The sequence below is a fragment of the Martes martes genome (assembly GCF_963455335.1).
Source record: "Martes martes genome assembly, chromosome: 4".
Lineage (NCBI taxonomy): Eukaryota > Metazoa > Chordata > Mammalia > Carnivora > Mustelidae > Martes > Martes martes.
This window is the reverse complement of record NC_137891.1, coordinates 8,878,609-8,905,075: the sequence shown is the minus strand read 5'-3', so window position 1 is coordinate 8,905,075 and position 26,467 is coordinate 8,878,609. Positions and strand designations below refer to the sequence as shown.

The window sequence follows — 26,467 nt, the reverse complement described above, 5'->3', positions numbered from 1 at the left end:
AAAAACTGCCCAAGACAGGGAGGTTTTATCCACTGGGATGTGACTTGGGTTCAGGGCTCCTGAGACCAGGCAGGAGAACGGCAAGAACGAGGCAAGGTCCCCACCCCAAAAAGGAGCGGAGGGGTTGAGTGAGTCCTCAGGGATCAGAAATAAGTGATCAGAGCTGGGACATGTAGTCAGGGTGAGAGAAGTTAGAACTGAGCTCAGGAACATTGGCTTGGACCCACTAAGTTTCTCCAGGACTGGTCGTAGAAGCTGAAGGTGGGGTCTAGCAGCCACCTGAGTTATTAAGGAAATTGCGTCCTGGGATGGGGTCTGGATGCACTGACCCAACAAACAGGGGCGTGTTCCTGAAGTGTAACTAGCCTACACTGCAGAGTGGATATGGCGGGAAGCTGGGTCAGGGGACAAGTGCTGGTCTTTGGCAACAGACACCTGGTTGGGTCACTCTGACTGTAAGCTTACAGAATCCCCCATTTCTGCAGATGCCTTCACTACCATCTCATTCTTTTCCCAGAGCCCCAGACTGGACTTTATCCCAATATGAAAGGATTGTAGGGGCACATTCTGATGCTGGGTGAGCTTGGCTTAGAGACTGGCAGGGAATAAAGCAGGCAGGGAATAAATGCTTGGTGAATGAATAAGCCAATGAATGAAGGAGAAAAGAGTTGAATCCTGTTTTCAGAAGGAACTCAAAGCTAGGAATCCACTCATGCATACTGACCAAAGTACCCCCCACTTTAGGGAGTCATGAAGAAAGGAACACCCAGAAATAAGAATGACTGTAATTCCGTAGGTCCTGGGCCACCCACACAAACCCTCTTGCCCTCTCTTTCTGTTCTCATGCCAGCTTCTTCGAATGTGAACGGCTGTGTGATGTGGACCCGTGCTGCACCGGCTTTGGCTTTCTCAATGTTTCCCAGTCAAAAGGTAATAGTGATAATAACTGGGCCTGCCTGTGTGCAGCTCTTTGCAGCCTGGAAAGCATGCTCACACCTCTGGTCTTCTTGTGCTGGATGGGGAGGCGTGATCCTTGTTCCCAGATGGAAAGTGGGGCCAGGGAGAAGGGAGGTGGTTAATCACTGGGATAGCTAGCATAGGTCCTGGCCCACTGGCACTCCTGCCCTGCTGAAATGGCTTCCTTCCGTACTCCCGTCTCATCTAAGACTCAGCTCAGGCAGCTGGGGGAGATGAACTCTGGATCCATCCATATGACCTGAGTTGAAACTTGATTCAGTCACTTCCTAGGGGTGGGATCCTGGGAAAGCCACTTAATCCCAGAGTCTCAGCATCCCTTATCTGCAAATAAGGATACAAGTGCTATCCCCTCATGGTGTTACATGATCCAGTGATATGGTGCAAACAGGGCCCTAGCACAGCCCTGGGCATGTGATGGGTGCCCCATGAGGACCAGCTGCCTCCATCCCTGTGCTCTTAGACCAGAAGCTCATTGCAGCACGGCTTTTTTCATCAGTGGATAAGGTCCACCTGGAATATGGTAGAATACCCCAAATATCTACTGGAGAATGATGAGTTTGCAGAATTTCTCTCATTCAGATAGTCTTCCATCATGATCATTTTCCTGGTCCTGGTTCCTCTTTGCTCCAGGAGGAGAAGTGACATGCCTAACTCTAAACAGCCTGGGACTTCAGATGTGCACTGAGGAAAACGGAGGAGCCTGGCGCATTTTGGACTGTGGCTCCTCTGACACAGAGGTCCGTACCTATCCCTTCGGATGGTACGAGAAACCTGGTGAGTGGCCCGTCCCAAACAGCTGTGTGGGAGTCTTTAGTTGACCATTTCCTAACCATGTATTAGGATGTGTGCTTGGGCTGGGAAGTAGATTAGCTGGGATTCACTGGGTACACATGAAAGAAACTGATTCTGTTCAGTGTAGGCAGAAAAGGACTTTATTAGAAGTCTACTGATGGACTCAAAGAAAAGATGACTCGCTAGGTCTCAGTGACACGGATGCATTCAGCAGGAAGGGATGGACACATCTCCATCATCAGGTTTTGGTGGTTATAGTCAAACTTTAAATTCAAGGGAGAGAGACTGGCCCAGCTTGAGCTATGCATTCTCCCATTGCTAGAGGGAAAGTGGGAAGGCTTGAGTGACAGTCCCAGCAAGACTGGATGCACTGAGGGAAAGGAGGTTCCCCAAGGTACAGTTAAGGTGTTGTTACTGGCCAGGGGAAACCAACAGATGTGCCCTCTGTCAAGGTCCCTTGTTTTTTGAAACTTGCTAGTTAATCAGGATAGTAGAAACACATGGCAGTCTTGGGACAGGAAAGAGGGGCACCAATGTGTATTTGACAACATACATGGAGTTGAGATTTCAGAATGAAGGTAGGGTTGTGTCAGTGTGGACACTTCACACATCTGTGCTGAGTATATCCCAGCATATTTTAGGAGCTCAATTTGAAAGTGGTGAATGAATGAATGGTCTGCATGTTGTGATGGAGAAGCTTCTACACTCAAATGAAGAGATATTAGTGTCTTCCCAACTCTGTCATCTACTGAGGGTTTGTCTTTGGAAAACTCTTCCCTTTCCTCCATTTCTCTGTTGGTAAAACAATGAAGTGATACTCACTCCGGTCTTACTAGCTCCTACCTTCCGAGTGTGTATCTGTGTGGGTACTCTTGGGAACAGTGGGGAGTTGCATGGAGACTCGACATCCTCCCCCTGTCTCCCAGAAGCAAATTAATAAAGATGTTTCAGATATAAAAAGATTGAAAACCCTGTCTGAGTAGGTATCCAATGGAGAGGCTGAGCTGAGATTCATTATCTCTGGTCTCTCCTACTAGTGGCTTCCTCATTAGTTTCAGAGTTGATGATAAGCCAGATGCTGGCCCTGCTGGGGCACCTGCCCTGGAAATGAGAGTCCTGGGATTTCTGGCTTGGAGGAATCTTAGAGATCCTTAACTTTGATCTCTGTATTCTTCATATCACCCAATACAACACATTGCCCAAAGGAGGGAAGGAGAGGAGAACCGATATTATTCATGGGTCTGCTGTGCGTTCACATGTGTGATGTGTCCCTGCTTGTGCTGGGTCTTCTACATGGGTATATAATTCACTAAGCCTGGTGCCCTGTGGAGTAGGCATTATTTCCTCCATTTCAAGATGAAGAGAGAATGGCATAGAAAGTTGAAGCTACCCAACCAAACCACACAGCGAGAGTCAGGTTGAAAGCCCAGAGCTCATGACCCCAAACTTCACTCTCCTCCATTTCCGTGTTGGCTGGCTGGTCTTTGATATGCAGTGAGAGATCAGATGGGAAAATGTCCAGACCCTTTGACTGGTTTTCTGCTAACTCAATTAATTAATAAGCAAATGACTAGTACAATGAAAAACACAAAATAAAACTGGCTAATAAGCTAACAGACCAAAACAGTCAATGATTTGGCCTCTGGTTCCAGAGCCATCTTCTACTTGAGGGACTGGAATGGGGTTCCTTGGTGGAATCTGGCCCTTGGCCCTTGTTCATGAGCCTACTAATCCCCAAGGCATTCCTTGGCTGCGGGCAGATTTATTTGGAGTTAATTATTAGCAGGTTGAACGGAATCTTCCCCGTTGATGTCTACCTTAAGCATCCTGTGACTGATCCTTGGTCTGAATTCACTCAGTGTTAGGGTCATGCTTTTAGTTTTATTTTAACATCTTGATTTATTTTAGGAAAAACCTCAGAGTTGTATGACAAAAGAGTCTCACTGGGTCTCTATTTAGAGAAGAAGGTTCTATATAGGCTTTCACTAACTCACAGGGACAGGGGAGAAGTGAGTGCCTACTGAGAACAGCGGCCCCTTGGGAGACCCGAGGCTAGCTGTGAGTATGGAGGGGGTTTCGAAACAGAACTCTTACCCTGCGGATCCACCCTGCCCATCTCTCCTCCCATCCCTCTTCCCATCTCCTCACCCCACCAAAGACTGAAAAATGTCATTTTCCATTTTCATATTGCTCAGGGAAGAGTTGGGTAAAAAGAAGCTTAAGAAATAAGTCATTTGTTCAGAAAGATCATGGGAATCAGACCGGAGAATTGCAACATCTTAGCAGGGGTTGGCAAAGCAAAGAACCCAAAATGCTCATTGTCCCGACTCATTCCATCTATCCTGTTTCTTTTCATATGACGGCACAGACCACTAGCTTTTGCCAATATATATTTTGTAGGGTCAGGCTGGGGACTCAGAGTCTGTCCAGAAACTCCAGGCCAGGGCATTAAGTATTCTCAGTGGTGCTCTCTTTCAGCAAGCTCTGACTGAGTGCGGACCATGCCCAGGGCCTTTGGTGTTACCAACCCAGCCTATATTCCTTGCACTCTTCCAGTGTGGCTGGCTGGATAAAGCATTTATAAGCAGTAGCTTGTCTAATCCTCATAACCACTGTGAGATGAGGGAAGGGAGGTCCAGGGAGGTTAAGTCACTGGCCCAAAGTCACACAGAAATTGTGTCTTGTGCACCCAACTATATACCATAATGATTGAGCCCATCAGAAAGAACTAGGTCTGAACTGTGGCTCTGTCATTTGCCTGCCTGTACCTTGAAGGGGGCATAAGACCCCGATCTTCCCTTCTCCATCCATCCTGCGCATGAAGCATTAGTTTTTCCAGAAAAATCCTTTGCAAGAATTTCTGTAATAGACTTCGCCCTTGCTTCTGAACCATGGCTTGGCCACTTAGTGTACTGACATCTGTACTGAGCGTTTACCACAGGGCCCTGGTGAGCCCCCACGCTGAGAGCCAGACACAAGAAGCCTAACACGGGTCTCATTTCCGAAGAACTAGCCCTGAGGAAGGAGAAAGGAAGTGATACTCACTGAGTTCCTACTGCACGTCAAACACTGTGGGAGCCTGAGAGGCAGAAGCTCCTGCCTGCAGAGCAGTTAGCTGGGCTGAGGATGCAGGTGTGAGAAAAACAGAACATCTCTGAAGCTTGGACTTTATGTCACAAATAACTCTAGAGCACTTCTCCCCGGTACTGATTCACTACCTCCCTGTGAAGCTGGCTCTATTCCTCTCTCCTTGTGAGGAGACAGTTCCTCTCTGTAATCAGAGAGCTACTCAGGGACATGAGGACAGAGCTCACCCCCAGGCCAGTGTTCCTGTGGCAGGATCCACGGAATCTTCTGGAACACAGAAAGGATTATGCAAAAGTGGCTCCAGGATGTAGATGAAGGAGAGCATGCTGAAGGGAGCAGTGGCCCCTGTGTGGGGACAGGCAGCAGGCCATGGAGGTGGGGTGCACCATGGTCCTGCCCTCACAGCCCTCAGGCCTTCAGAGACCGGCCTGCAGGCCATTGGGCAATCACACCATAACCTTCATACCGGGCTGCTCGCAGAACAAAGGCCAGAGCTTAGCCTCCTGGGATCCGGGAGCAGAGAGCACCAAGAGGGGACACGAGAGAGCCCATGGCAGTACTCTATCCGATTTTACTGTCCACAGTGCACAGAAAGTACCATGTGTCAGCTCAGTGCTGAGACTCATGCTGAACGACTGTGTATGCAAATGAGGCTGTTGGCTGCCCCTTCCTGGCAGTAGGACCCCGAAGGCAAGCATTCTTTGCATCCAGAAGGGGAGTAGCCGGGCAGGTGTTGCTTGTGGTCTGGCAGTGCCCCAGAGCCCAGTGTTTTCTGGAAGGGGAGGGCCTCTAGGGCACTGGTACCTTCCCTTTGCCCTTTGAAGACAACGAGGGTGACCTGTTCTCTCCCCAGCTGTGCATGGCCTGCAACAGGCGCAGGGTCTCTGATTTCTTTATAAAGTCAAATGTGGCTTCTAAAAAAACAAAAAACAAAACAAAAAAAAACCACACACACACACACAAAACAGTCGAAGCCACATGGTTCCCGCCCTGTGTTAAGCAAATGCACTTGGACCTTGTAGCGATTCTAGATATGGGAACATAACCTGGGAAGGAAATGAAAAGTGCTTCTCATGATGCCTCCTTGCAGTCCTCGTGGAAACGGCCACCTGTAGGCAGCGATACAGAACGGTCCACTCTTCATTCTCACTCACATCCAGCCTGGTCCTCAGCACCAAGCTGGCTCTGGGCACTGGGCCGGCATTTTGCAGCAACATCTTCCTTAGTCCCCAAGCAACCCGATGCGGCAGGGCCTGCTGTCACCCCCGTTCTGCACTGGGCTGGCCAGGGTTTCACAGGTGGCAAGGGGGAGGGGAAGCCCTGAGTTGCCATGGTGTAAATGTCCCCACCACCGCCACTTAGGCTACCAGCTTGCTCTCTGTCTTATCCCAAAGGCACAAGCCTGTTAAGAAATACTGTCAGGAGGTGACGAAAGGTAAGGAAAGAAAAAACAACAGTAGAGTCATGTGATCTGTTCTGTGCTGAGATGAGCTGCACAATGGGGCTCCCGGGAATGGGCTCTGGCTCACCTAATGCCTCTGCGACATCAGACGTTTCTATATTTCCCAGTGGTCCGTGGTACAATAACATACACTGTGTGCTCTGTGTATGCCATATGCCTTCCTTACAGTACAACATGACCCAGCACACCATATAATACAATACGATAGCAGGACTCCTTGGCAGGCTGCCCTTAAACCTTGATTCCAAGATACATTTCCAGAAGCAGAGTTACTGAGTCCGAGGGTGAGAACATTTGAATGCCCTTGACAAGATGGTCTCATTGTTCTCTGAAGACTTCACTAAGTCTTAGGACCTTTGCTCTGAGAACCAGTCTCTTCCAGGAAAGACAAAGATTTCAACACACAAACCAAGCAGGCCTGCTGGGTGTAGTAGGGCATGACGGTGGTTAGCAGTTCTGAATGTCACCTGAGGAGCTCACAGAATGTTGGATGACCGAAACCAGAGCTCTGTGGTCCCCAGAGTGTGTCCTTGGACCAGCATCACCTGAGAACTTGTTAGAAATTTCAGATTATGGGCCCCACCCAAGACCCCAGGACCTGCTGAATCAGACACTGTGGGGGCAGAACCAGGGCCTTAGAATGATGCCTGGGAGGGAGCGGGTGTGTTTCCAGGCAGGTGGAACCAAGAAAAAAAAAAAAAAATCCAGCACAACTGGAGGTTCTAGAACCGAGAAAGGCTGGGTCATGGTTCACTGGGCCAAAGTGAAGAAGGGAGGGGAGAGGTGGCACTTCAGGCCAGATCAGGGCATGACTCTAATCTAAGGCTTTTCAAGAGGCAGAGGAGGGTAACAGTGGCAAAGTGTGTCACTGCAGAAGGGCAAGGTTAAGAGCGAATAATGGCCAGCATTTATGGAGTGCCTACGGTATGCCTAAATCTTTACATGTGCCAACTCATCTAAACCTTATGGGCCTGAGGTATGTATTGTTGTAACCCCTACTTTACAGACAAGGATGCTGAGAGCAGGGAGTTGAGGTAACTTTTCGAGGTCACACGTAGGGAAGCATCCAAGCCAATGTTGCCCTGGGCCGCTGACCCCAGAGCCCCACCCTTGACGGCTGATCCCACCCTCTGCAGCTGGGCAGGCATGGAGATTAGTCTGGGCCCCTGGGAGAAAATACTGATGGAGCTTTAGACCTGTTCAGTATGGGGAGAGCGAGAGGAAGAAGATAGTTAGCACTTACGGATCACCCACTTAGTACGCCTGATGTCTCATTTAATTTTTCACAGCATCCTCCTTGTATCAGTCCTGACACTAGGTCTAGAAAATTCAGATGATTTGTCCTTCCACACTGTTTCTAAGTGGCACACGGAGATTTAGGTCCGGCTCTTACCCATGCCTGGCACTCCATTATCTCCTACCAGCCTCACGGTCATTCTCAAGGTGGACTTGTATTAGCCTCATTGTGCACTTGTGGAAATAGGCTCAGAGGCGTTTAGTTTCTCGACCAAGTGAAGAGTCAGGAAATTATGGCCGTGAGCACATGTGCTGTTCCCCACCTGTCCCTGGAACAGGTCAGGACTGCACCTGCTCACCCCCAGACTCACTACTGGCTTTGGTCAGGGACATGTGTGCAAATGAGGTGTGTGTCCTTTGTAGGCAGAAGCCATAGAGCAAGAGCGAAGTTTGCTGTGTTTTCTTTCCCTGCTGTTGTGGAAACCAGGGGCATGGTGGAGCCCTCCTCCACCCGGGATCTGGGAGGGGATGACACAGAGCCAAGCTCCAGCCCACCTGCTGTGGATATGAGGTACAAGGGACAGACCCTCCTGCATGGTCGTTTTAAGCCACTGAGATGTGATTGTCCCCTTGGGCCAACCTAGTGCATCCTGACTGATTCAGGATGTCTCCAGGAGCTGAACTCAGCTTTTCTGCCTTCCAGGTGTGATTTCACCATCACCACCATGAACCTCTGTTAATGCCTTTGAGCATGTAGGGGAGCTAAAAGGCTGCCTCTTCTTCTTTTCAGTTGCTCAGAATGATGCTCCCAGTTTTTGCCCCCCGGTGGTTCTGCCTTCCCTCCCGGAGAAAGGTAAGTACATGGCCGTTTCCACCTCTCTGAGGAGAGATCCACTTCCCTGTGCCTTCTCCTCTTCCCTTTGGTTTTGCCCACTGTGGATAGCTCGCACGGCCCTCTCGTCTTGGTTAATTCAAGCTCCTGTCAACTGCACACATGCGTAGATAGGACAATGCTGGCACCATGCCCATTTCACAGATGAAGAAACCTGCTCCCAGGGAATAAATGCCTTGACTGACTAGTGTAATCCGCTGGAAGCCGAGGAGGGTTTAGTCTGGTTTCTGCACATTTCTTTCCAAGGATTGTTTTCACCCAGTCCAAAAATGCCTACACCTGCCCCGTCCTGGGGCAATGTCAAGAATGGTGGCTCTTTTGTCCCCAGAGGGAAGAACTAGCCATCTCTTAGTGCAGAGAAGCAGGGACTCGCAGTCTCCAGCCTGCTGGGTGGCACAGGAACATCTGAGGCAGGATCCTACACCCGGGACCGCGGCCCAGACTGAGGCTGCCACCTGGTCCTGCACATGGTGCACGGCCCCACCAGCACAGTCTTGTCTGGTCACAAGGCAGCAGGAAGTGTGGGATTGGGGTGGGCTCAGGGCAAGTGAGCGTGGGCCTTGATGCACATCCTTGTTCTGCCTTCCTTAAGTCAGGAAATGACTGCAAGGGCCCAAGCGACGACGTTAATTCCCGTCCTGTGACATGATGTCTGAAGAGCTCCAGACACCTGTCATTACGATCCTGGCTGAAGAGACAGAATGTAGCTTGTGTAGGAGGGTATCACTTAGCCAAGGCTGTAGCTAAAAGTGTAAACGTCCTCAACAACCCAGGTTTTGAGCTGCTTCCACCAGGTTCAAAGAGCTAACTTTGGAGATCGTATGCACACGTGGATATTTTTTCAGGCACATTCTCTACGGAATTGTATCTGTGTCTAAACAGTTGAAGACTTTATGTCTAGGACTCTGGGTGTGAGAGTCGTACGGGTATTGCATGGTGCCCACTTTCTGAAGTGCTGTGACATAGGAGTCACCATTTGTTGAGTCGTGGATGGTGGACGGGGAGGGGGTCGCTTAGGGTTGGTTGACACACCCAAGGCCAAGCAGGGAATACATTTCCCAGTCAGACTGTGGTCAAGGTTGATATCAACTTTTATCAAGATAATGTAAAAGCAATTGAAATAATCAAATTGTCCTCAAACATTTATGATTTAAAAAACCCAACTGGTTCCTTGTCTCACTTCTGCCGCCTGCCATTTCTGATCCCAGAGCTTACCACGTTTAACTCGTAGAGCTGTTTAGTCTCCTTCTGGTCTCTCTGACTCTAAATGACACGAGGATCCTACTATGCCTTGATTTGTCCGTCTTGGAAGCTACTGTTGAGTTCCTGGCTTGAATGGGGGAGGACTCAAGGTTCTCTTTTATCACCCTTTCTAACGTTCCCCCTTCATCTGCCACGTGTAGTAATGTCAGGACTTGGGGTCGAAGCAAGAGTGAGTATTACTTGCTCCGTCCACATACATATGGCTCACGGGGGAGCCCCGCAGAGTGGGAACGTTCTCCTGTTTCCGTTACCAGTCACTGTGTGTGGGCGGCTCACCGTTCTGCTTGAGTCCCATGTTCCACCGCTGCCTTCCATGACACCTCGTCCTTCCTGGGCTTCCCGGGGCACCCGTGGAACAGACAGGTCAGGCAGGTACTCTGCAGGCACCTGAGGATTAGCTTCTCCCCACTGACATGACTGTCAACACACCTCCCTCTTCCTCTCCCCCCTAAAAAATGTGTTCAATTCCCTTATCTGCTCTTTGCTCATTCTGGTTTCCATGTGTTATCTTTTCGGGTTTAGACATTTCAAGTCCCTTTATTTCATTTTATAGGAGGGAAAGAAGAGAAATTGTGCTGCATTTAATTAAATGCTAGAATATAGTCTCTTTTGAAACTTTTCAACATTTAGCGAAGGCTCCATTTTGTCCTTAGCACCGCGCTAAGCATTTGATCTTCACCCAAATCTCGAGAGACCCAAATTTCCTCTTTTAATATTGGTTAGTTGTAGAAAATTCAAACAATGCAGAAATAGAGAAGACAAAAATCACAGAGTTACATAGAAGTCATGCTGGTTCAAACATTGCTTTATTTTTTTTTTTAAGATTTTATTTATTTATCTGACAGACGGAGATCACAGAACAGCAGGCAGAGAGAGAGGAGGAAGCAGGCTCCCTGCTGAGCAGAGAGCCCGATGCGGGGCTCGATCCCAGGACCCTGGGATCATGACCTGAGCCGAAGGCAGAGGCTTTAACCCACTGAGCCACTCAGGCTCCCCAAACATTGCTTTATTTGCTTCTAATCTCTTTAGGCTTATTCTGTGGTCTGAGGTAGTTGTAAGCTCTCCACGATGTTACTGTTTTGATTTTAACAAATAGAGCATCCTGTGTATATTTCCAAATTATTATAGATCTCTCTAAATCATGTATGCATTGCTCGTTCATACATGTATATTCATTCATTCATTCTTCTGTCACGATGCTTCCCATCTGGTGAGGAGGAAGCAGGTAAAGACAGGTCAGTGTCAATTAGCAATGGTTTCCGTACTCTTTGACCAGGTAGACATGCTGCCCTTTACTAACTCGTTTCTCTATTTTTGGACATTTGATTGTTTATGACGCTTCCCCAGTACAGAAGTGCCGCAGTGAATCCCTGAGTCCATAAAGCTCTTCCCAACATCTACGTTACCTCCCAGGGGCACATTCTCCAAAGCACCATTACTGGGTTTGACAACTTTGTATTTTAAGACTCCAGGTTTGTGTTGCCAAATTGGTCTCCAACAGCTGTTCCTAGCGGCGCCCTCGCCAGCAGTGAGTTCATTTCCGTCTCTGAACGTCAGATGCGTACTCTGTGATACGAACAAATCAGAGCATGTCTGCCCTCAGGTGACGAGAGTGCTTCCACTCTGGTTTCCTGATCATTTGTATTCCTGGGACTTGAAGGCCCAACCCAAGAAGGAAAAGGACGTAGAATTTCGCGTCCCCCTTCACGCATGCAGGCTGTGGATCTGAGCGGAGCTTTCCAAGGCAGAATGACATGTCACAGTATTTTTAAACAAGTGTGATTTTGACAAGTGTGATTTGGAAGCAGGAGGGATGTCAGAGCTGGCATTCCATCTGTGCTCTGAGTTCCCAGATTGGAATTAGGAGTCTGGGTGTGCTCCTTTGGTGGGAATCAGGGGGAGAGCACAATTCTGCCTCCATGGTATTGAGATGCCAACGTGATTCTGATAGGGATTGTGTGTGTGTGAGTGTGTGTGTGTGTGTGTGTGTGCACACGCACACATGCATGCACATACCATGTATGTATAAAATGCTCATCTTTATGCACTTTCTGTTCTGGGAGAAAAGGAAATATTTATTAAACACCAAATATTTTACAAATTATTTAACGCTTGTGAGAAATTTAGATGCTACTAAGTTCTTTCAAGTAAGGGAGTGGAGGGTCGGAGAGGTTAAATGAACACCTAGAATTTGAGCCCCCGTGCATCCGGCCCCTCTCTGAGCTAGATAAGAATGTCTTGTTGGTTTGAGTTTCTAGAAAGGGTGACAGAGATAGACTTCCAGTCCTAGACTTGCCTGGACGTCTAATGCTTGGCCTTGTTTCTTGTGATGAGTCTGTGTATTTAACCACCCAATCAAAGCCTCTTTGAAGAGGGGCTTCTGAGACACCGATTGGTCAGTGGGGATGGTGTGAAGGTGAAGGGAGCTTCTGAACTCTCACATGTCTTTCTGGGGTGTATACCATGTACTAGAACACTTTGTTTACGTTGTCCCAGGGAGGTTTTGAACACACGAGCTGGTTTGAAGATGGCGGGAGTTTGTCAGTGGGCCAAGTTTCAGAAAGCCCTTCCTTCATAGAGAGTGGTTTGTGTGTGCAAAGGCCCAGGGGCATGAGACAGCCCGGGGCACTCAGACACTGGAGAGGTTTCCACACAGTGGGTGTGGGGCCATCAGTGAAGTGAGATGGATGAGAGGTACAGAAAAACCTGTGCTTGAGTGTGAGCTGTCAGGAGACTTTGTACAAGGTTTGGCACTCGAACTTTGTAGGATCACTTGGGGATGGGTGAGGAGCAAAGTGGCAGCAAGCTCTAGGGTAGGTAAGTTAGAAAACTGTGTGAGGGAAAAACAGCTCCTCTTTCACTTCAGTGCGGTTCGGGTCAGTGACTGTGTGAATGCCACTTTTTGGATGATGGATTCTGAATTTTCACTTACATTCCAGAAAAGGTGCTGTGCAGCGTGTTGGAGGTCTTGACTGCAAAGAGAGGAGCCTGACTTTTGGTCAGGAGAAAGACACAGAAAGTCAGAATTGAAGGAGATGAACCACTTACCACAGTGGGGGGTTCAAGAGGGCTCCCCCAGATTCACTGCAGACAGGCAGGGCAAACACCACAGGTGCACCATGGCCACACTGGGTCATAAAGAAGGATTGAGCGTTTGTCAGATGCCAAGGTGGGAGTAGAAAGCACCCTGGGCAAGGAGGGGTGCATGAAGAGAAGGCCAGGGTCAGCAATGACCTCGCGTATGCAGGGAAATACGAGTCCTTCAGGATCCCAGGACCAGCAAGGGGCAGGGAGAGGCTGGATGGGGGACAGGGGTCAAGAAATAGAGTGCTTTGGGTCCCACACACCCCTGAAGGTCTTTGCACAGTTGCACATTGAGCTTTAAAACTGTCCGAAGACTCTCCCTTGGGGCTGTGAGTGCGATGCATTGGCAGATGGACAAGCTTGATTTTGGAAAAATGGGGACAGTTGTGTCATCTCTGTATAGAGCACCATTTTACTCTTTGGGGAAAAAATATACATTAAAAAAAAAACAAAAACAAGTGGAACACTAAAGATGTCTTTATAACAGACGAATGTCCATTGTTTTTAAAAGACCCACAACAACCCATCCCGAGAGGATGCTCTGGGTTAGCAGGAATCATCCGCTCGACATTAGAGCCTGCTGTAGGAGGGCCTGTCTCTCCCCCTCTCCTGCATGCCCCAACACGGAGTACTGGGGTTGCAATCCAGAGGAAAACACAGACTATGAGGCTTTGGAGATCTGTATCTGCATTCTAAGCTGGTGCCACCTGAGACACTTGAAAATGCCCCTTAGGAAATGCCAGCCCTTGAGCGTGAGGCCCCGTGAGCAGCCGGTGCGGAGGGCTGTGAGTGGCCTGCGGCCGGGAGGGTGCAAGGTGGTGCTGAGAAACAGGCCTCCTTCCCGTGGGCCCTGCCCAGCTTTCCAGCGCTTCTCCTCCCCACTTGCTGGAGGTCAGGGCCAGCCGAGAGCCTGAAGTTCAGGTGACGGGAGCGGCTGCACGAAATGTCTTTTGGGCTGTGCTTTGTCTGCCTTGCCTCTGTCATTTCCCATCGCGGTGCCAGCGGGCTGGTGGAATTCAGTTGATCGTTTCTGCAAATGTTTTCCATTAAGCCAGAGAGTCGTGTGAGCCCAAAAAATGTCAGTGCTGGTCGGGAGCGTGCACATCGTCTAATTGAGGGAAACAACGGGACACGGCACAGCCTCGGGCTTTGAAGTCCGTCCACCCAGCTTCTAGTCCTATTCCCATTCTCACCCATTGATGTCTGGGACTGTATTTCTTAGCCTTGTGCTGCCTCCGCTTGCCTCTTTCAAATGGGGATGATGGTAGAAAATAAGACAGAACAATCTAGGAGGCTCATGTTGCAGAGTAAGTAAAGGACAATGTTCCACACAGAACCTGATAAAGTGAGTATTTAAGAAATGTCAGTAATAATTCACAAGTCCAAACCCATCTTTTCATGGAAGAGGAAACAAGCAGAGAGAGAACATGGCCCTACAAAGTCACAGCCATTAACTGGCTCAATGGGAAAAGCTATAAAATTATACACACACACACACACACACATATAAATATGTAGAGAGAGATTATATATATGTTATATATAATATATATTATATATATAGGGAGGGTTGGGGGAGGGAGGGAGGCAGGGAGCGCATGCAGGGAGAGGGGCAGATGGAGAGAGAATCTCAAGCAGACTCCCTGCTGAGCACAGAGCCCGATGCAGGGTTCGATCCCATGACCCTGAGATCATGACCTGAGCTGCAATGGAGAGTCGGATGCTCAACCGACAGAGCCACCCAGGGGCCCCTCTTTTAAAAATTCTTGAGTATTAGGATATTATGTCAATCACTGTGCTAAGTGCTTTCCCTACTTTAACCCTCACAACTGCCCTATGGGTTATGTATGATTATGTCCATTTCACAGATTTGGAAGCAAAGGGTCAGAGAGGTCCAAGGTCACACAATTAGTAAACAGTAGAGCTTTGGTTCAAACCCAATCCGAATTCAAACAGTCTCCCCTCTGCATGTGCTCACTGTTGCTGGTTGAGTTTCCCAGGAACCAGACTCTGAAGGGGTTTGGTGTGCAGGTCCTTGTTTAGGGAATGGTACTCGCAGGGGTGGGAGGGGGAAAGGGAAGTGCAGAACTGGCCAGAGGAGAAGGTAAGCTACAATGTGGTCTCAGCTGCCCTTTCAGGGATGCTGGGATGACCTTTAGAATGTCTGTGCCCTCACATTGGTCACACGTTGATGTGAGCACGACCTTCTGGAGGGGTCAGCAGCACCCGCAACGGCAGTGCAGACCGGCTCATTCCAGATGGCACGGTGTGTACCGCAGGGGGGCAGACTGTAATAGTTTCATCGGGGGCAACCTGAGGATGCAGCGGGGGCTACTAAAGACTGCAGGTGTGGGGCGCCTGGGTGGCTCAGTGGGTTGGGCCTCTGCCTTCGGCTCGGGTCATGATCTCAGGGTCCTGGGATCGAGTCCCACATCGGGCTCTCTGCTTGGCGGGGAGCCTGCTTCCTCCTCCTCTCTCTCTGCCTGCCTCTCTGCCTACTTGTGATCTCTCTCTGTCGAGTAAATAAATAAAATCTTTAAAAAAAAAAAAAAGACTGCAGGTGCATTGTCACCTTCCCATTGAGCCTCGAGACTGGTGACATCATAACTCAGACAAAGGCGAATTCTTAATCCTTTTGGTCCTCAGGCTGAAAGGCCCAGGTGAGCAGGCACCCACTCCAAAAGCTTGTGTAAAACACGCATCTCCTTTCCAAATATACAGAGTTTGTGTGTGTGCATGCCCTGTCAAGGGAGCTCACGGCTCAGTGTGTAGCAACTCCATGAGAACAGCTGTCTGGGGGGTGAGTCTCATCTCCCAGGGACCGGCTCCCCTGTCCGAGCAGGGCATGCAGCCGGGACGCCCCTCTGGCACAGGACCATGCTGCCCCAGCAAGTGCTATCAGCAGGGACAAGCGTGCTCTGGGCACAGCCCCTCCCGGACCCCTAGCAGCCCCTCCTGGACCTCTCCTCTGAGACCCAGGGGCCGAGAAACACAAGGGCACAGCTGGCGAAATGGGAGCACAGCCATGGCAGGTGGAAGGAAAACAGGAAATGTGCGTCCTAGGGCACCTCTATGGGGTCTGTTCGCCTTCCACTTTGAGCTAACATCACCTCTGACTCTCCACCCCTCACCCGGCTTTGTTGTCTGCTGTCAAATCTTCTCATCTGTCTACTTCTCGAATATTTGTCTGCCCTTCCTCCAGAAGGGAAAATGCACAGGGCTGAGGCTTCATCTGTCTTACTTGCCGCTGTAGTCTCAGTCCCCAGAAGTTTGCCTGGTACCTAGTTAGCACTCAGGAGGTATTTACTGAATGAATAAGTGTACTGCTTCTTGCTTGCTAGCTTTTGTGCTCCCAGAAACTGAATTTGGAACTGACGGCTTGATCCTTCACACAAAACACAGCGTCTGGTCTACAGTAGATGCTCAATATTATTTCATTTATAATTGTTAGATTGAATATGTGTATATTCTGTCTGCTCTAGGTTACTTAAAGCTAATAGTGATTCAATTAATGTTTGTTGGAAGAAGGAATAAAGGGTGGTAGAGTGTTGGAAGCCACCAAGAGATGGGAGCCCTTCCTTGGCCGCTCCTTAGATGTATGATCTTGACCAATTTAAAGACCTTTTTGAGTCTCAGGAGCCTCACCTGTAAAATGGAGATGAGGATGCCTACTTCAAAGAGGTGTTAAGAAGCTTCTAAGAGATATGACATGTAAAATTGCTTTATCCAGTGTCTGCTGAAGGTTGGCTTTGTTGAAATAGCTAACTTAGGTCAAGCATGGCCAGTTTGAAGGCGTCCCTTTCACAGGCAATATTTATGATGCTGCCCCTATGATTGTACAGTGTACAACCTGTGCAGCTGTCCATAGTGAGCTTGGGAGGCACTTAATTAATGTTTGCTGAAGGATTGGGTCTTGAACCCTTTTAGATCTTAGGGGATATTGAAGACTTAGGATTTTCCTCAGAAACTTCCTCCTCAGATAGGACAGTTTTGTATCTCGCCCATCAAGGATTCGCTCAATCAAATTTAAGAGAGATAAAGCCAAGAGGAAAATATGCCAACTAGGAACTGCCTTTTGGGTTTGGTCGTTTTGGCTTTAGCTTTAAATATTTTTCTCAGATCTCTTGCTAAGCCATAGGAGGTATTTTTTTAGCCTGGAATCAATCAGATACCATGTGATTAAAAAAATGAACCCAGTGGAAACTGTGAGGTGGAGGGAACTGACTTTTGGTTTCACCCGATTTTCTCTCCCTTCCTATTCCTGGCCTTCATCCCACTCTGGGAAACTCATAAATTCATGCTCCTCAGCACCATGCCTCCCCCTGGAATATCCATCCCACCCCCAAATCAGCCTTGATTAGCTAACCCAGATGGAGTAGAAGCACCTTGCTTATTTACTGTTTCATTTCCTAGTGCCCTGCTAGGGAACACTTGTCAAACCTAATGGAGTTAACAAAAGAATTCAAACTAAGGTGAACACGATTGATATTATGTCAATATGATATTTTCTACATGAGGTTTCACATTTTAACAAGTGACTAAACCAGAAAAGTTTTATTTCTCAGATCATTTATCAAGTATTTGGAGGGAATATTTTAGACAGGTTGCCTTTCCTAGAGCCCCTCACTCACTCTATGTAGCTGACTATAAATTAAACCATCCCTGAATGCAATCCATCGACAGTGGTAGATTTCCTTTAGTTTCATGGATTATAATAATATTAACTGTTGATTAAAAATACCAATACTGGGTTATAAGTGGCTAATGCCATATAAAGTTTTGTTTCGTTTTAATGATCCTTTGGTCATTCCTCATTTATTCTTCCCCATTGTTGAGTCTCTGCTGAATTCCCTGACCTCCTTGGAGGAACTGGATTTGATTTATGATGGAAGCAGTCACCTTCCCTCCCATACGTGCAAAGTCTAGGAGGTGAGAGGGCCCAGCTCAAGAGCCAGGAGCGACCGAGGGACGGTCTCAGTATGGATGAGGCATCTGGCATCATGGGAGGGACAGTAGGGCATGAGTGGGGGATGGAGTCAGAGGGTGGAAGGAACAGGCATCATTGGTCTTGTCGCGATGGAGACTGAAGGGATGAGCTCCCCACCACTGGAGTATTCAAGCATGTTGAAGATGCCCTTGCTGTGTGAGGAGGTGGCTTACGTGTCCTCTAAGTTTCCATTTGAGTTTTCTATTTTTGTGATTCTAATGATTGGCTTAGTTGTGCTTTAAGGTGTGGCTTTTGTTTTTCTGTTTTTGTGATAACTTACGCATAGGCAATAGGTTTTTCGCAGATGTTTGTAGAAGTAGAAGCAGTGAAGCAGAGAGACCTTGGCTTTGGGTGAAACTGGGTTTCAATTCTAGTTCTGTTCTTAGTCTGTATGACCCAGTGCGAGTCACGCCACTTCTCTGAGCCTGACTGTCCTGAAGGCAGATTTCTTAATGTCCCTGCATCCTCAAGTGACTGTGAGATTTGGATGAAGTCACGGCAAGAAGTGCTCAGCCCAATGCCTGACACACACAGTAGGTAACTGATAATGGTGACAGCCACAGCTGCCCTTCCTGCCATGGTCCCTGGGGCGAGGGGGGCAGAGGGTCTGAGTACGGTCTCCCAGGAGTCTGACTTCCTGGGTCCACAGCAGCTGTGTGACCTGGCCCATGACCCACGGTCCATTGAGAGGTCAGGCTAGCCTCTGCCTGATGGTCTTGTTAAGCATCCCAAGACAGACCTCTGCATTATTGGAATTATTTTGCTCAGCTCATGTTGGTTCTCCATATGCATCTGTGTCCCTGCATTTCTACAGGTGGACTCAGAACCCAGAATCACATACCATGACCTCGAGAAAGAGGAGTTTACACGCTCTCAGAAAACCGTATAATTGTACCGTCTTCCAGATTGCCTTGGTATCGTGGGAGGATTTGAAAGGGTCTACTTGATACGAGTCAAACTTCTTAGAGAGAAGTCAGATGTAACCTGAGCCTTTGAATTTTCAGTAGGAATTTTGCTTGTGATGAACTTAGTCATTTGTTAGGAGGATACGAAGGGAGTATGGCTCCAAGTCCAGTTTCCTGTGTATGTTTTCTTCTTAGTTAGAAATTTTCTCCAGCAGTGTCTTTGAAGTGAGTGGTGTAAAAGATGATTACTCACCAACCCACAGCTCATAACCTCAACAGATCCTGGACCGTTTTAGATGTCTCTGGAAATCTCTGCCTGTGAAGTTCATACCACTAAAGGGAACCACTTTATGTTTGAAGTTGAGTCAGGAGGAGAAAGGGGTAGTTGTGGGGACTGGGAGGGGTCAGTCTTGGTCAAGTCTTTGGTTTGCCAGCCATGAGCTTTGACTGTGGCCATGTCATTCACCACCTCTGAGATTCAGTTCAGTCCCTTGAAAAATAGTAATATTAATACAACCAATGCACATAGTGATTAAATCTTATGGAGGAAATGAAAGGCTTATGAACTGGGATGCACCATATACAAGTGAGATAATATTAAACTGAAGGACCATTATTTGTTTCCTAGGTGATTAATTGTTCTACTCATCTACTTACTCAATAATTATTTATTGAGGTCTTGTGGTATATGAGTGATTATAGTATTCATCTTTGTAAAGAAAGAATTGGTATCCTATTTCTTCTTTATTAATTAGTGAACTTCATTAATTAATTCATTTATACACATTTATGAATTGAGCAGTTCATGCAAAATCATGATATTATCATTCCTGCTTAGCACATGGAACACTTAAATGCCACTTACAACTATATTACTACTTCTATTGTTCATAGTTTTATATACTATTATGATAGGTCTTGGAGAATGAAAACTGAGGCAGAGTTTTTGATCTCCAGGAGCTAATAATTTAATAGAGGGATAGAAAACAGGAAAATTGTAATGTTGTGTGTTTGTAGAAGAGTAGATATATTAGTGGGACAGGTTGGTGGCGGTGAGGTAGGAGTCTTAGAAGGATTTGCATAGGAAGAGACATCTGTATTGTGTCTTAAAGGATGGTAGGCATTCATTATATGAATACACCAACTTCATTTTGTAAGTGCATGTTGAACGAAAGGAGTAGTGAACAAAGTCCTATAACATAGAGTGATTTGCTAGACTGCCAGATGTGAGTTTAGGGTAGTAGGGAGTAGTGGTTGAGAGATGTGCCTGAGGAGGCAGGTAAGGGAGGCAGCAGACAGATTGGGAGGAACCTTGGAGGCCCTATTTTTGCTCGAAATTCAGATGGGATGTGTTACCCCAGGGAGAGTAGCCACTTACAATGGTAGAGTCTGAAATTTAGACTTGAAAGAACATTTATTTTAACTTTCCTTCTATAATGTTCTTACTAGATGGACATTCAGTCTACTTGAACACAAGTCGCAGGCAATATTTGGCATTTCAGGTTGGGCAGTCCCATGGGTAGTGGTGCTTGTGTCTGAGACAGAATATGTAAGAAGGGAACTGGTTGAAGACTGTGGGCGAGGATAGAAGTAAGAGTAAGCCTTCAGTTTTCAACCTGCTGAGTTTGGGATGCCTTGTGGTATCTGCTTAGAGGGGTCCAGTAAACATGGACTGTCTCAGCGTGGGGCTTGGGTGAAGCTTCTGGCCCAGAGATACTGTGATAATCATCAATATGTCAGTATTTTAAGTCAGGGGAGAGTGAGATCACTCGTGGGGAGTGTATTGGATATAAGCTGTAAAGGTCAAGGACAGACCCCTGGGAACAGCAGCATTGAAAGGAAGAGCAGAAGAGAAGCCAGAGGAGCAGGAGGAGGGCATTAGGGATGCTGGTGGTGTGGCGTGTGATGGAGACCAGGGAAGGGAGCCGTGACCAGCAATTTAAAGGAAGATGGGGAAGGACTGCAGACACCCATTGAGTTAGTCAAGGAAAGCACTCTGCAAATGTAGTGGGATGGTGCAGGAAAGAGCTATAGAGCAGTGATTTGAGAAAGTGGAAATTACAAACTTTTCCCAAGCATGTTGGCTCTGTAGAAATAGAATGAAATTGATAGCTAAGAAAGAAAGGTGGCACATTTGCTGGTAAGCACCATTTTTTTAGGTAACGAGGCACCCCTGAAGATGTGTTGAAGTAGAATCCCCCTCCATAATACAGACTTTGCCTATATTTGCAGGGAAATCAACCCTTGAGATCCAACCCCCAAGTTAAAAAGCCATGGGTTAGAGTAACATGATGTTTTCAGGGGGCATTTGAGTATATTTCTACGCTAAGATTAAAGTGTCAGTGTCCAGGGATAGGCCAAAGGCAGAGGATGGATGGAAGTGAGGCTGGACTGGGGTGTAATTGGTTATTGATGCCCCTGAGGGGGTGAGAAAGAGCCAGTTCTAGAGCACAGGTGGGGGAACCAGCTCCCACAACAATCCTTTCTCCATTTAGGAGGAAGAGAGAGAGAAAGGTGAGGTGGTTCATAGAGAGCAGAGAGGGGGACACAGAGTTGAGGCCGATGCTGATGACAGTTCTCTTTTCTCTGGGAGGCAAGGGAGGGGTCAGACACCTGCTGAGCCTGGAGGGAGCAATAAGCACCAGGGATATTGGTTGTAGAGACTGGAAGGAGGCAAAGACTAAGGTGTCAAGGAGTTGAGAGTTCAGGGGAGGCTGGGGATCCAGATGTTGGGAAGGTGCCAGTCTGTGGAAGAGTCTCTAGTCGTGCTCAGCTGATCAAGCTAAGCTGCAAAGAAAGCAGTACCTTGGATTAATCCAGCTGGGAGGAGAGAAAGTTAGGGAGAGTGGCAAAAGGAATGTTTACATGATGGACCAATGGGCGCCTGGCTTACGTTAGACCAGTAAAAAGGATAACGTGGTGGGGGGAAGAGAGTAGAATCCCAGGGAAAGTTAGGAGCTGGTTTAGGTGGGATCAAGTGTGAAAAACCAAGACTTAAATGGCATGGTGTTCAGCATCATGGTGGGATTAGGATGTGATTGTGGAAGTTCTTGGCTGTTATGAGTAGACATAAATGTCTCCAGGACCAAAAGGTCAGGAAGCTGAGACCAGAGTGATGAGTGGGCCATTGGCTTTCTTGGTGCATGATAAGGTCACCCAAGATTTTAGCAAGAGTTGGGGTGGAAATGATAATTGTGAGCTGAAAATTATAGAAAAGAATTTGAAGAATGTGGGAAGATGACCAGGCATCCGCAGTTGAGGGTAGTTAATGAGGAAGGCTGGAAGTTTCCATAGTCAGGATGTTGTGACCTAAAGCAAGGGAAGGAGGCATTATGGCCATGGTAAGGGCCCTTGTTTCCAGGACACGGTATTGAGGAGGGGAAAGGCAGGGTCAAGGGTCAGCTGTGACAGCAGTGACATAATATGAGGGATCTGGGAGCAGCAGGAGGCTGGATCTGGAGCGGGATAAGGCCACACGGATGTGGAGAAGACAGGCGGGCTTATGTTCTGCTCTTGGATTGGAGGCTTACCTTGTACTCTTGGACAGTTCATGGTTGCCAGGTTTTCCAATCTACCAAATAAGAACAAATTTTAGAAAACAAGGCAAATGAATCATCACCATTGTGTAAAAGGACATTAACACGCCAAGTTAGGAAGCACAACTATCAGCACGTCAAAAAAGCACTCTGTTTTGCCTTCCAGATGGCATCTCCCAGAGTAGTACTCATCTCTGGAGAAAGTGCAAAACTCCCCATCAAGTAGCCTATTGCAATTGGGATTCCCAGAACGTAGACCCCACACCCCAGTCCATCATGCCACGTGCAGTCGGAACCCATGACCCTGCTAGACCAGCATTGGCAAGCCGTCGCCTGCAGCCTGTTTTTGTAGGACCTGTGAGCTGAGAAGGGCCGCAGATGTTTTCAAAGGATTCTATAAAAATATGTGAAGAAGACTGCAACAGAGAACAAATGAGGTGGGGGGCTCAGTCGCTTAAGCATCTGCCTTCAGCTCAGGTCATGATTTTAAGGTCCCAGAATCGAGCCTGGTATTGCGGCGGGGGGGGGGGGGGGTCCTTGCTCAGTGGGGAGCCTGCTTCTCTCTCTCAAATAAATAAAATCTTAACTAAAACTCAGAGAACAAATGCGGCCAGAGAAGCCTGAAATATTTATGATCTGGCCTCCAACTGAAAAATCTTGCTGGCCCCTGGCCTGGCCTGAAGATTTGTTGTCTTCTCTGTGCTTTATCCCAAGTCCCTGAATTACTTCAGGGGGTCTTTTCTGGTCCTCCTGGGCCACATTCCAGCAGCTAGGGCCCACTGTGTGTCCATCTTGACCAGGGAGGTGAGGGGGTGGAAACAGTCACATCAGGACTATTGATGCTCATGATTTAGTTGAAAATGCCCTATTTTAGAAGCGACAGCATAGATGCCTTCGTGCATGGAGCAGCATGGCCCAGAGGCAGGTGCTCTGGCTTTGCAGGTTGAGACGCAGGGTGTCAACTCTTCAATAAATGTCATTGAGCACTTCCCGTGCACACATCTGTTTACAGGGAGGGATCCGTTCAGCACTTATCCTTTGTCGGAGGCCCACTGACTTACTTTCTCATGCCCTGACACACGTCAGGGATATGTGGTGAGAGGGGAGAGGACCAGGCCTAGCGGCCTCTATCCCTATCCCCAGTGTCCCCGGAAACCTAGAAGCATCAGTAGCAGACTGCGACCCTGGGACATGGGTGACATAACTGTTCTGATACATAGATTAAGACAAGAGAACTTTTAAAACTTGGAGTGTACAGGTGCCTGGGTGGCGTAGTCAGTTGAGCATCTGCCTTTGGCTCAGGTCGTGATTTTGGAGTCCCGGGATCGAGCCCCACGTCCAACTCCCTACTCAGTGGGGAGTCTGCTTCTCCCTCTCGCCTCCTCTCCCTCCACTCTTCCTCCCTCTCAGCTCTCTCTGTCTCTCACTCACTCTCTCAAATAAAATAAAATCTTAAAAAACAACAACAAAAAACTTAGAGGGTAGTTTACCCGAAGCCAGACTTGGCAGTAGGCGAGAGCGAGAACCAGCCAGGCCAGGTGCCTCCAGAATGACCCCTCTTCAAAGAATGGGGAGGCACCTCTCTGGTTCACCTCTGTGAACACGGCTGTTTGTGGAGGAAATAGGACAACACAGCAGCACATTGCACTGTGCTAATAAATAGGAAATGCTTAATATTCATATTAGCCATTGGAATGTGTATATCTTTACATGGTAAGAATTATCATCAGGATTGGCATTTCCATGTCAGAACGTGAGAGTGAGGCACAGCAGGCTCTTGGCGAATCAGGGAAGGGATGTTTTTACTGACTATTCACTCACCGTAAGTCACTTAGGGCGGTCAGAGCAAAATGCCACCAACTGGGAAGTCCAAAATCAAGGTGTTGGCAGGTGGCTTCTTTGGAGGCCCATAAAGGATGCCTCTATTCCAGAACCACTTCCTTGGCTTGTAGACGGCCGTATTCTCCCTGTGTCTTCACATTGTCTTCCATGTATGTGCCACTCTGGGTCCAGATGTCCCCCTTTGTCTTAAGGAAACCAGTCGTTTTGGATCAGGGACCATTCTAATGATCTCACTTGAACTTGATTACCTCTGCAAAGACCCTGTCTCTGAGTAAGGTCAAATTCTGAACACCTGGGGATTAGGACCTCAAAGCACATATTATGAGGGGACACATTTCAACCCACAGGACACACTGTCATCTGTCTACTAAGCTCTGAAGATGTGAAAGGAAAGATAAGGCGTGCTTAGTTGGAGAGCTTAAAAATGGGTATTTGGAGGCTGAACAGAAGTAAATATGTCTCTAGGTACTTTTTTTAGGGTTGTAAGTACCAAAGGAGGCTTGGTAGGGTCTGCTATAAATGTAAGGCATTTTTTCTGAAGAAACTAGACCAACAGGCAGGTCTGGTCCCGTTTTCATCTTTCAGATTACAATCTATTATCAAAAGAACATCTGGGGTTTTTTTGTGGGTGTTAACAAGGGCAGAACAGCACAGTATGACATAGTTCTCATTTCAAAGACCGCGTCTGATGAGAAATCAGGATGTCTGACTGTTAGTCCTGTCCCATAACGACAGCACACAGGATCTTCCCACCAGTGGGTACTTGTGACCATGAAGCTGTGGAAACAGGATCAGGACGTCTGTTACAGTCTTCTTACATTCGAGGTCGAGGCGGCTTGCTAGTGCCTGAAACACTCTTTGAGCAGGTGCTGGAAAGGCTTCCAGCGTGGGTGTTTTGCCCCAGCCAGCCAGCCTGGGCACGGAAGCCACCTCCAGTGTTCCCCGTGCTCTCTCCATATTCTGCACCGAGCACTTGGATAAGTGCAGAGGAGCTGAAAGGAATACTTTTTGGTTCTGTTTGCAAGAGAAATAGGAAGAACCCTGTGGCCTTTGGGATGCTTTAGAGATTGTGCTCATTATTAGCTTTATTCTTGGTGATTCTTAGGAAAATTATAAGATCTTTTCATCTAAAAAAAAAAAAAAATGGGTCCGTGATTCTTTGAATGTTGGAGAGGCATCGCCACTGGTTTGACGTTTCTGCACTTTGATGTGCTTTAGAAATACCACAAAGCACTTCCCCGGTTTTCAAGTGAGAAAAGGGAGGGCCAGAGCAGGAAGTTACGCCCAGATACCCTGTCCCTTCTGTAGTGGCATAGGTCTGCCGTTGTGTGCGTGTATGTGTGTGTGTTGGGCTGGGGGTCAGGCTGGGGTTAAAGCTATTTTTAATGGTTGAAATGTCTCTAAGTCTTGAAATCAAAATCAGCATTTCCTCCTTTAATTGGTATCTGGAGAGAAAGGCAGGAAGGAGGATGGGAGGAAGGAAGAAAAAAGAAAAAGGATGAAACGTGGTTTGTCCATGTATTTGAAAATACCTAGTCTAGTGAGTTTGGTTTTACTTAGTCTACATTAAAAGGAAATACAGTGTTTTCTGGAAAGGAGCTGAAGTACCTCGATATTCCCAGAGGCTGGACTATGCCAAGGTCGCAGTCCACGCCGCCCCAGAGTCACGGAGGGGCCCACCCACCACCACACTGCCCCCTGGTTCTCTGCACCCTCCGCCCTTCATCCGCTCTGCCATCCCCCGCTCTCCGCAGCTCTGTGGTCAGCAGTGGCCTTCAGGGCCATATGGCTGAGCTGGGGTCAAATGCTGACTTGCTGCCTCTGAGCTGTGTGGTCTTGGGCATGTCACTGGCCTTCTCTGGGACTCACTTTTCTCTTCTATAAAATAGGGATGATGTTACTCGTCTCAGTGAAGTATTGTAACATGGACTCAGATCATCCCGAATTTCCAAGTGCTTAATGTCCCTCCCACTAGATGGTGGCACGTGGGGCTGGTCTGTGCCATCGAGGACGACAGAGGCTGCATGACATTTCCTTCTGGGCCACCATGCGCCGTGTGCTAAGGGACCGACAGGGGAACTCAACCTCCAAGGCCTTAGGACGTGGTGGTGAGCCAGCCCAGACTCAGGTCGTCTTTATAGGGCGGAAGAGCTGCCCAGACTCTTGCCCACCGCAGTGCCCGGTGCGGGCCGAGGCTGGGAGAGAGCATTTGCTGCTCGGGAGGATCTGACCTGGCCGACACCACCTCACCGAGGAGGTCCCAGGCTATCCTGAGACAGAGGAGAATCAGCACAGCCCTGACTGCTCCCCTGGGACTGCGAGGGGTGCCTCTGTGACCTTCCCTGCGGCTCCGTGTCCCTATGGGACATGGTCTGGGTGAGAGTGGGAAGGACTCAGGCCCCT

General features: G+C 48.1%; 1 protein-coding gene across 1 annotated transcript in view; it reads left to right on the top strand.

Annotated features, from left to right (window-relative positions):
• Positions 1-26,467, top strand: part of TG (thyroglobulin) — a gene marked incomplete at its 5' end in the record, with an annotated part of 244,264 nt that overhangs the window by 97,575 nt on the left and 120,222 nt on the right. Inside the window, 3 exons of the mRNA XM_080800604.1 lie at positions 851-930; positions 1,609-1,752; positions 8,346-8,408. Of these exons, the coding sequence (XP_080656730.1) occupies positions 851-930; positions 1,609-1,752; positions 8,346-8,408 (287 nt within the window). The remainder of the gene's footprint in view (positions 1-850; positions 931-1,608; positions 1,753-8,345; positions 8,409-26,467) is intronic.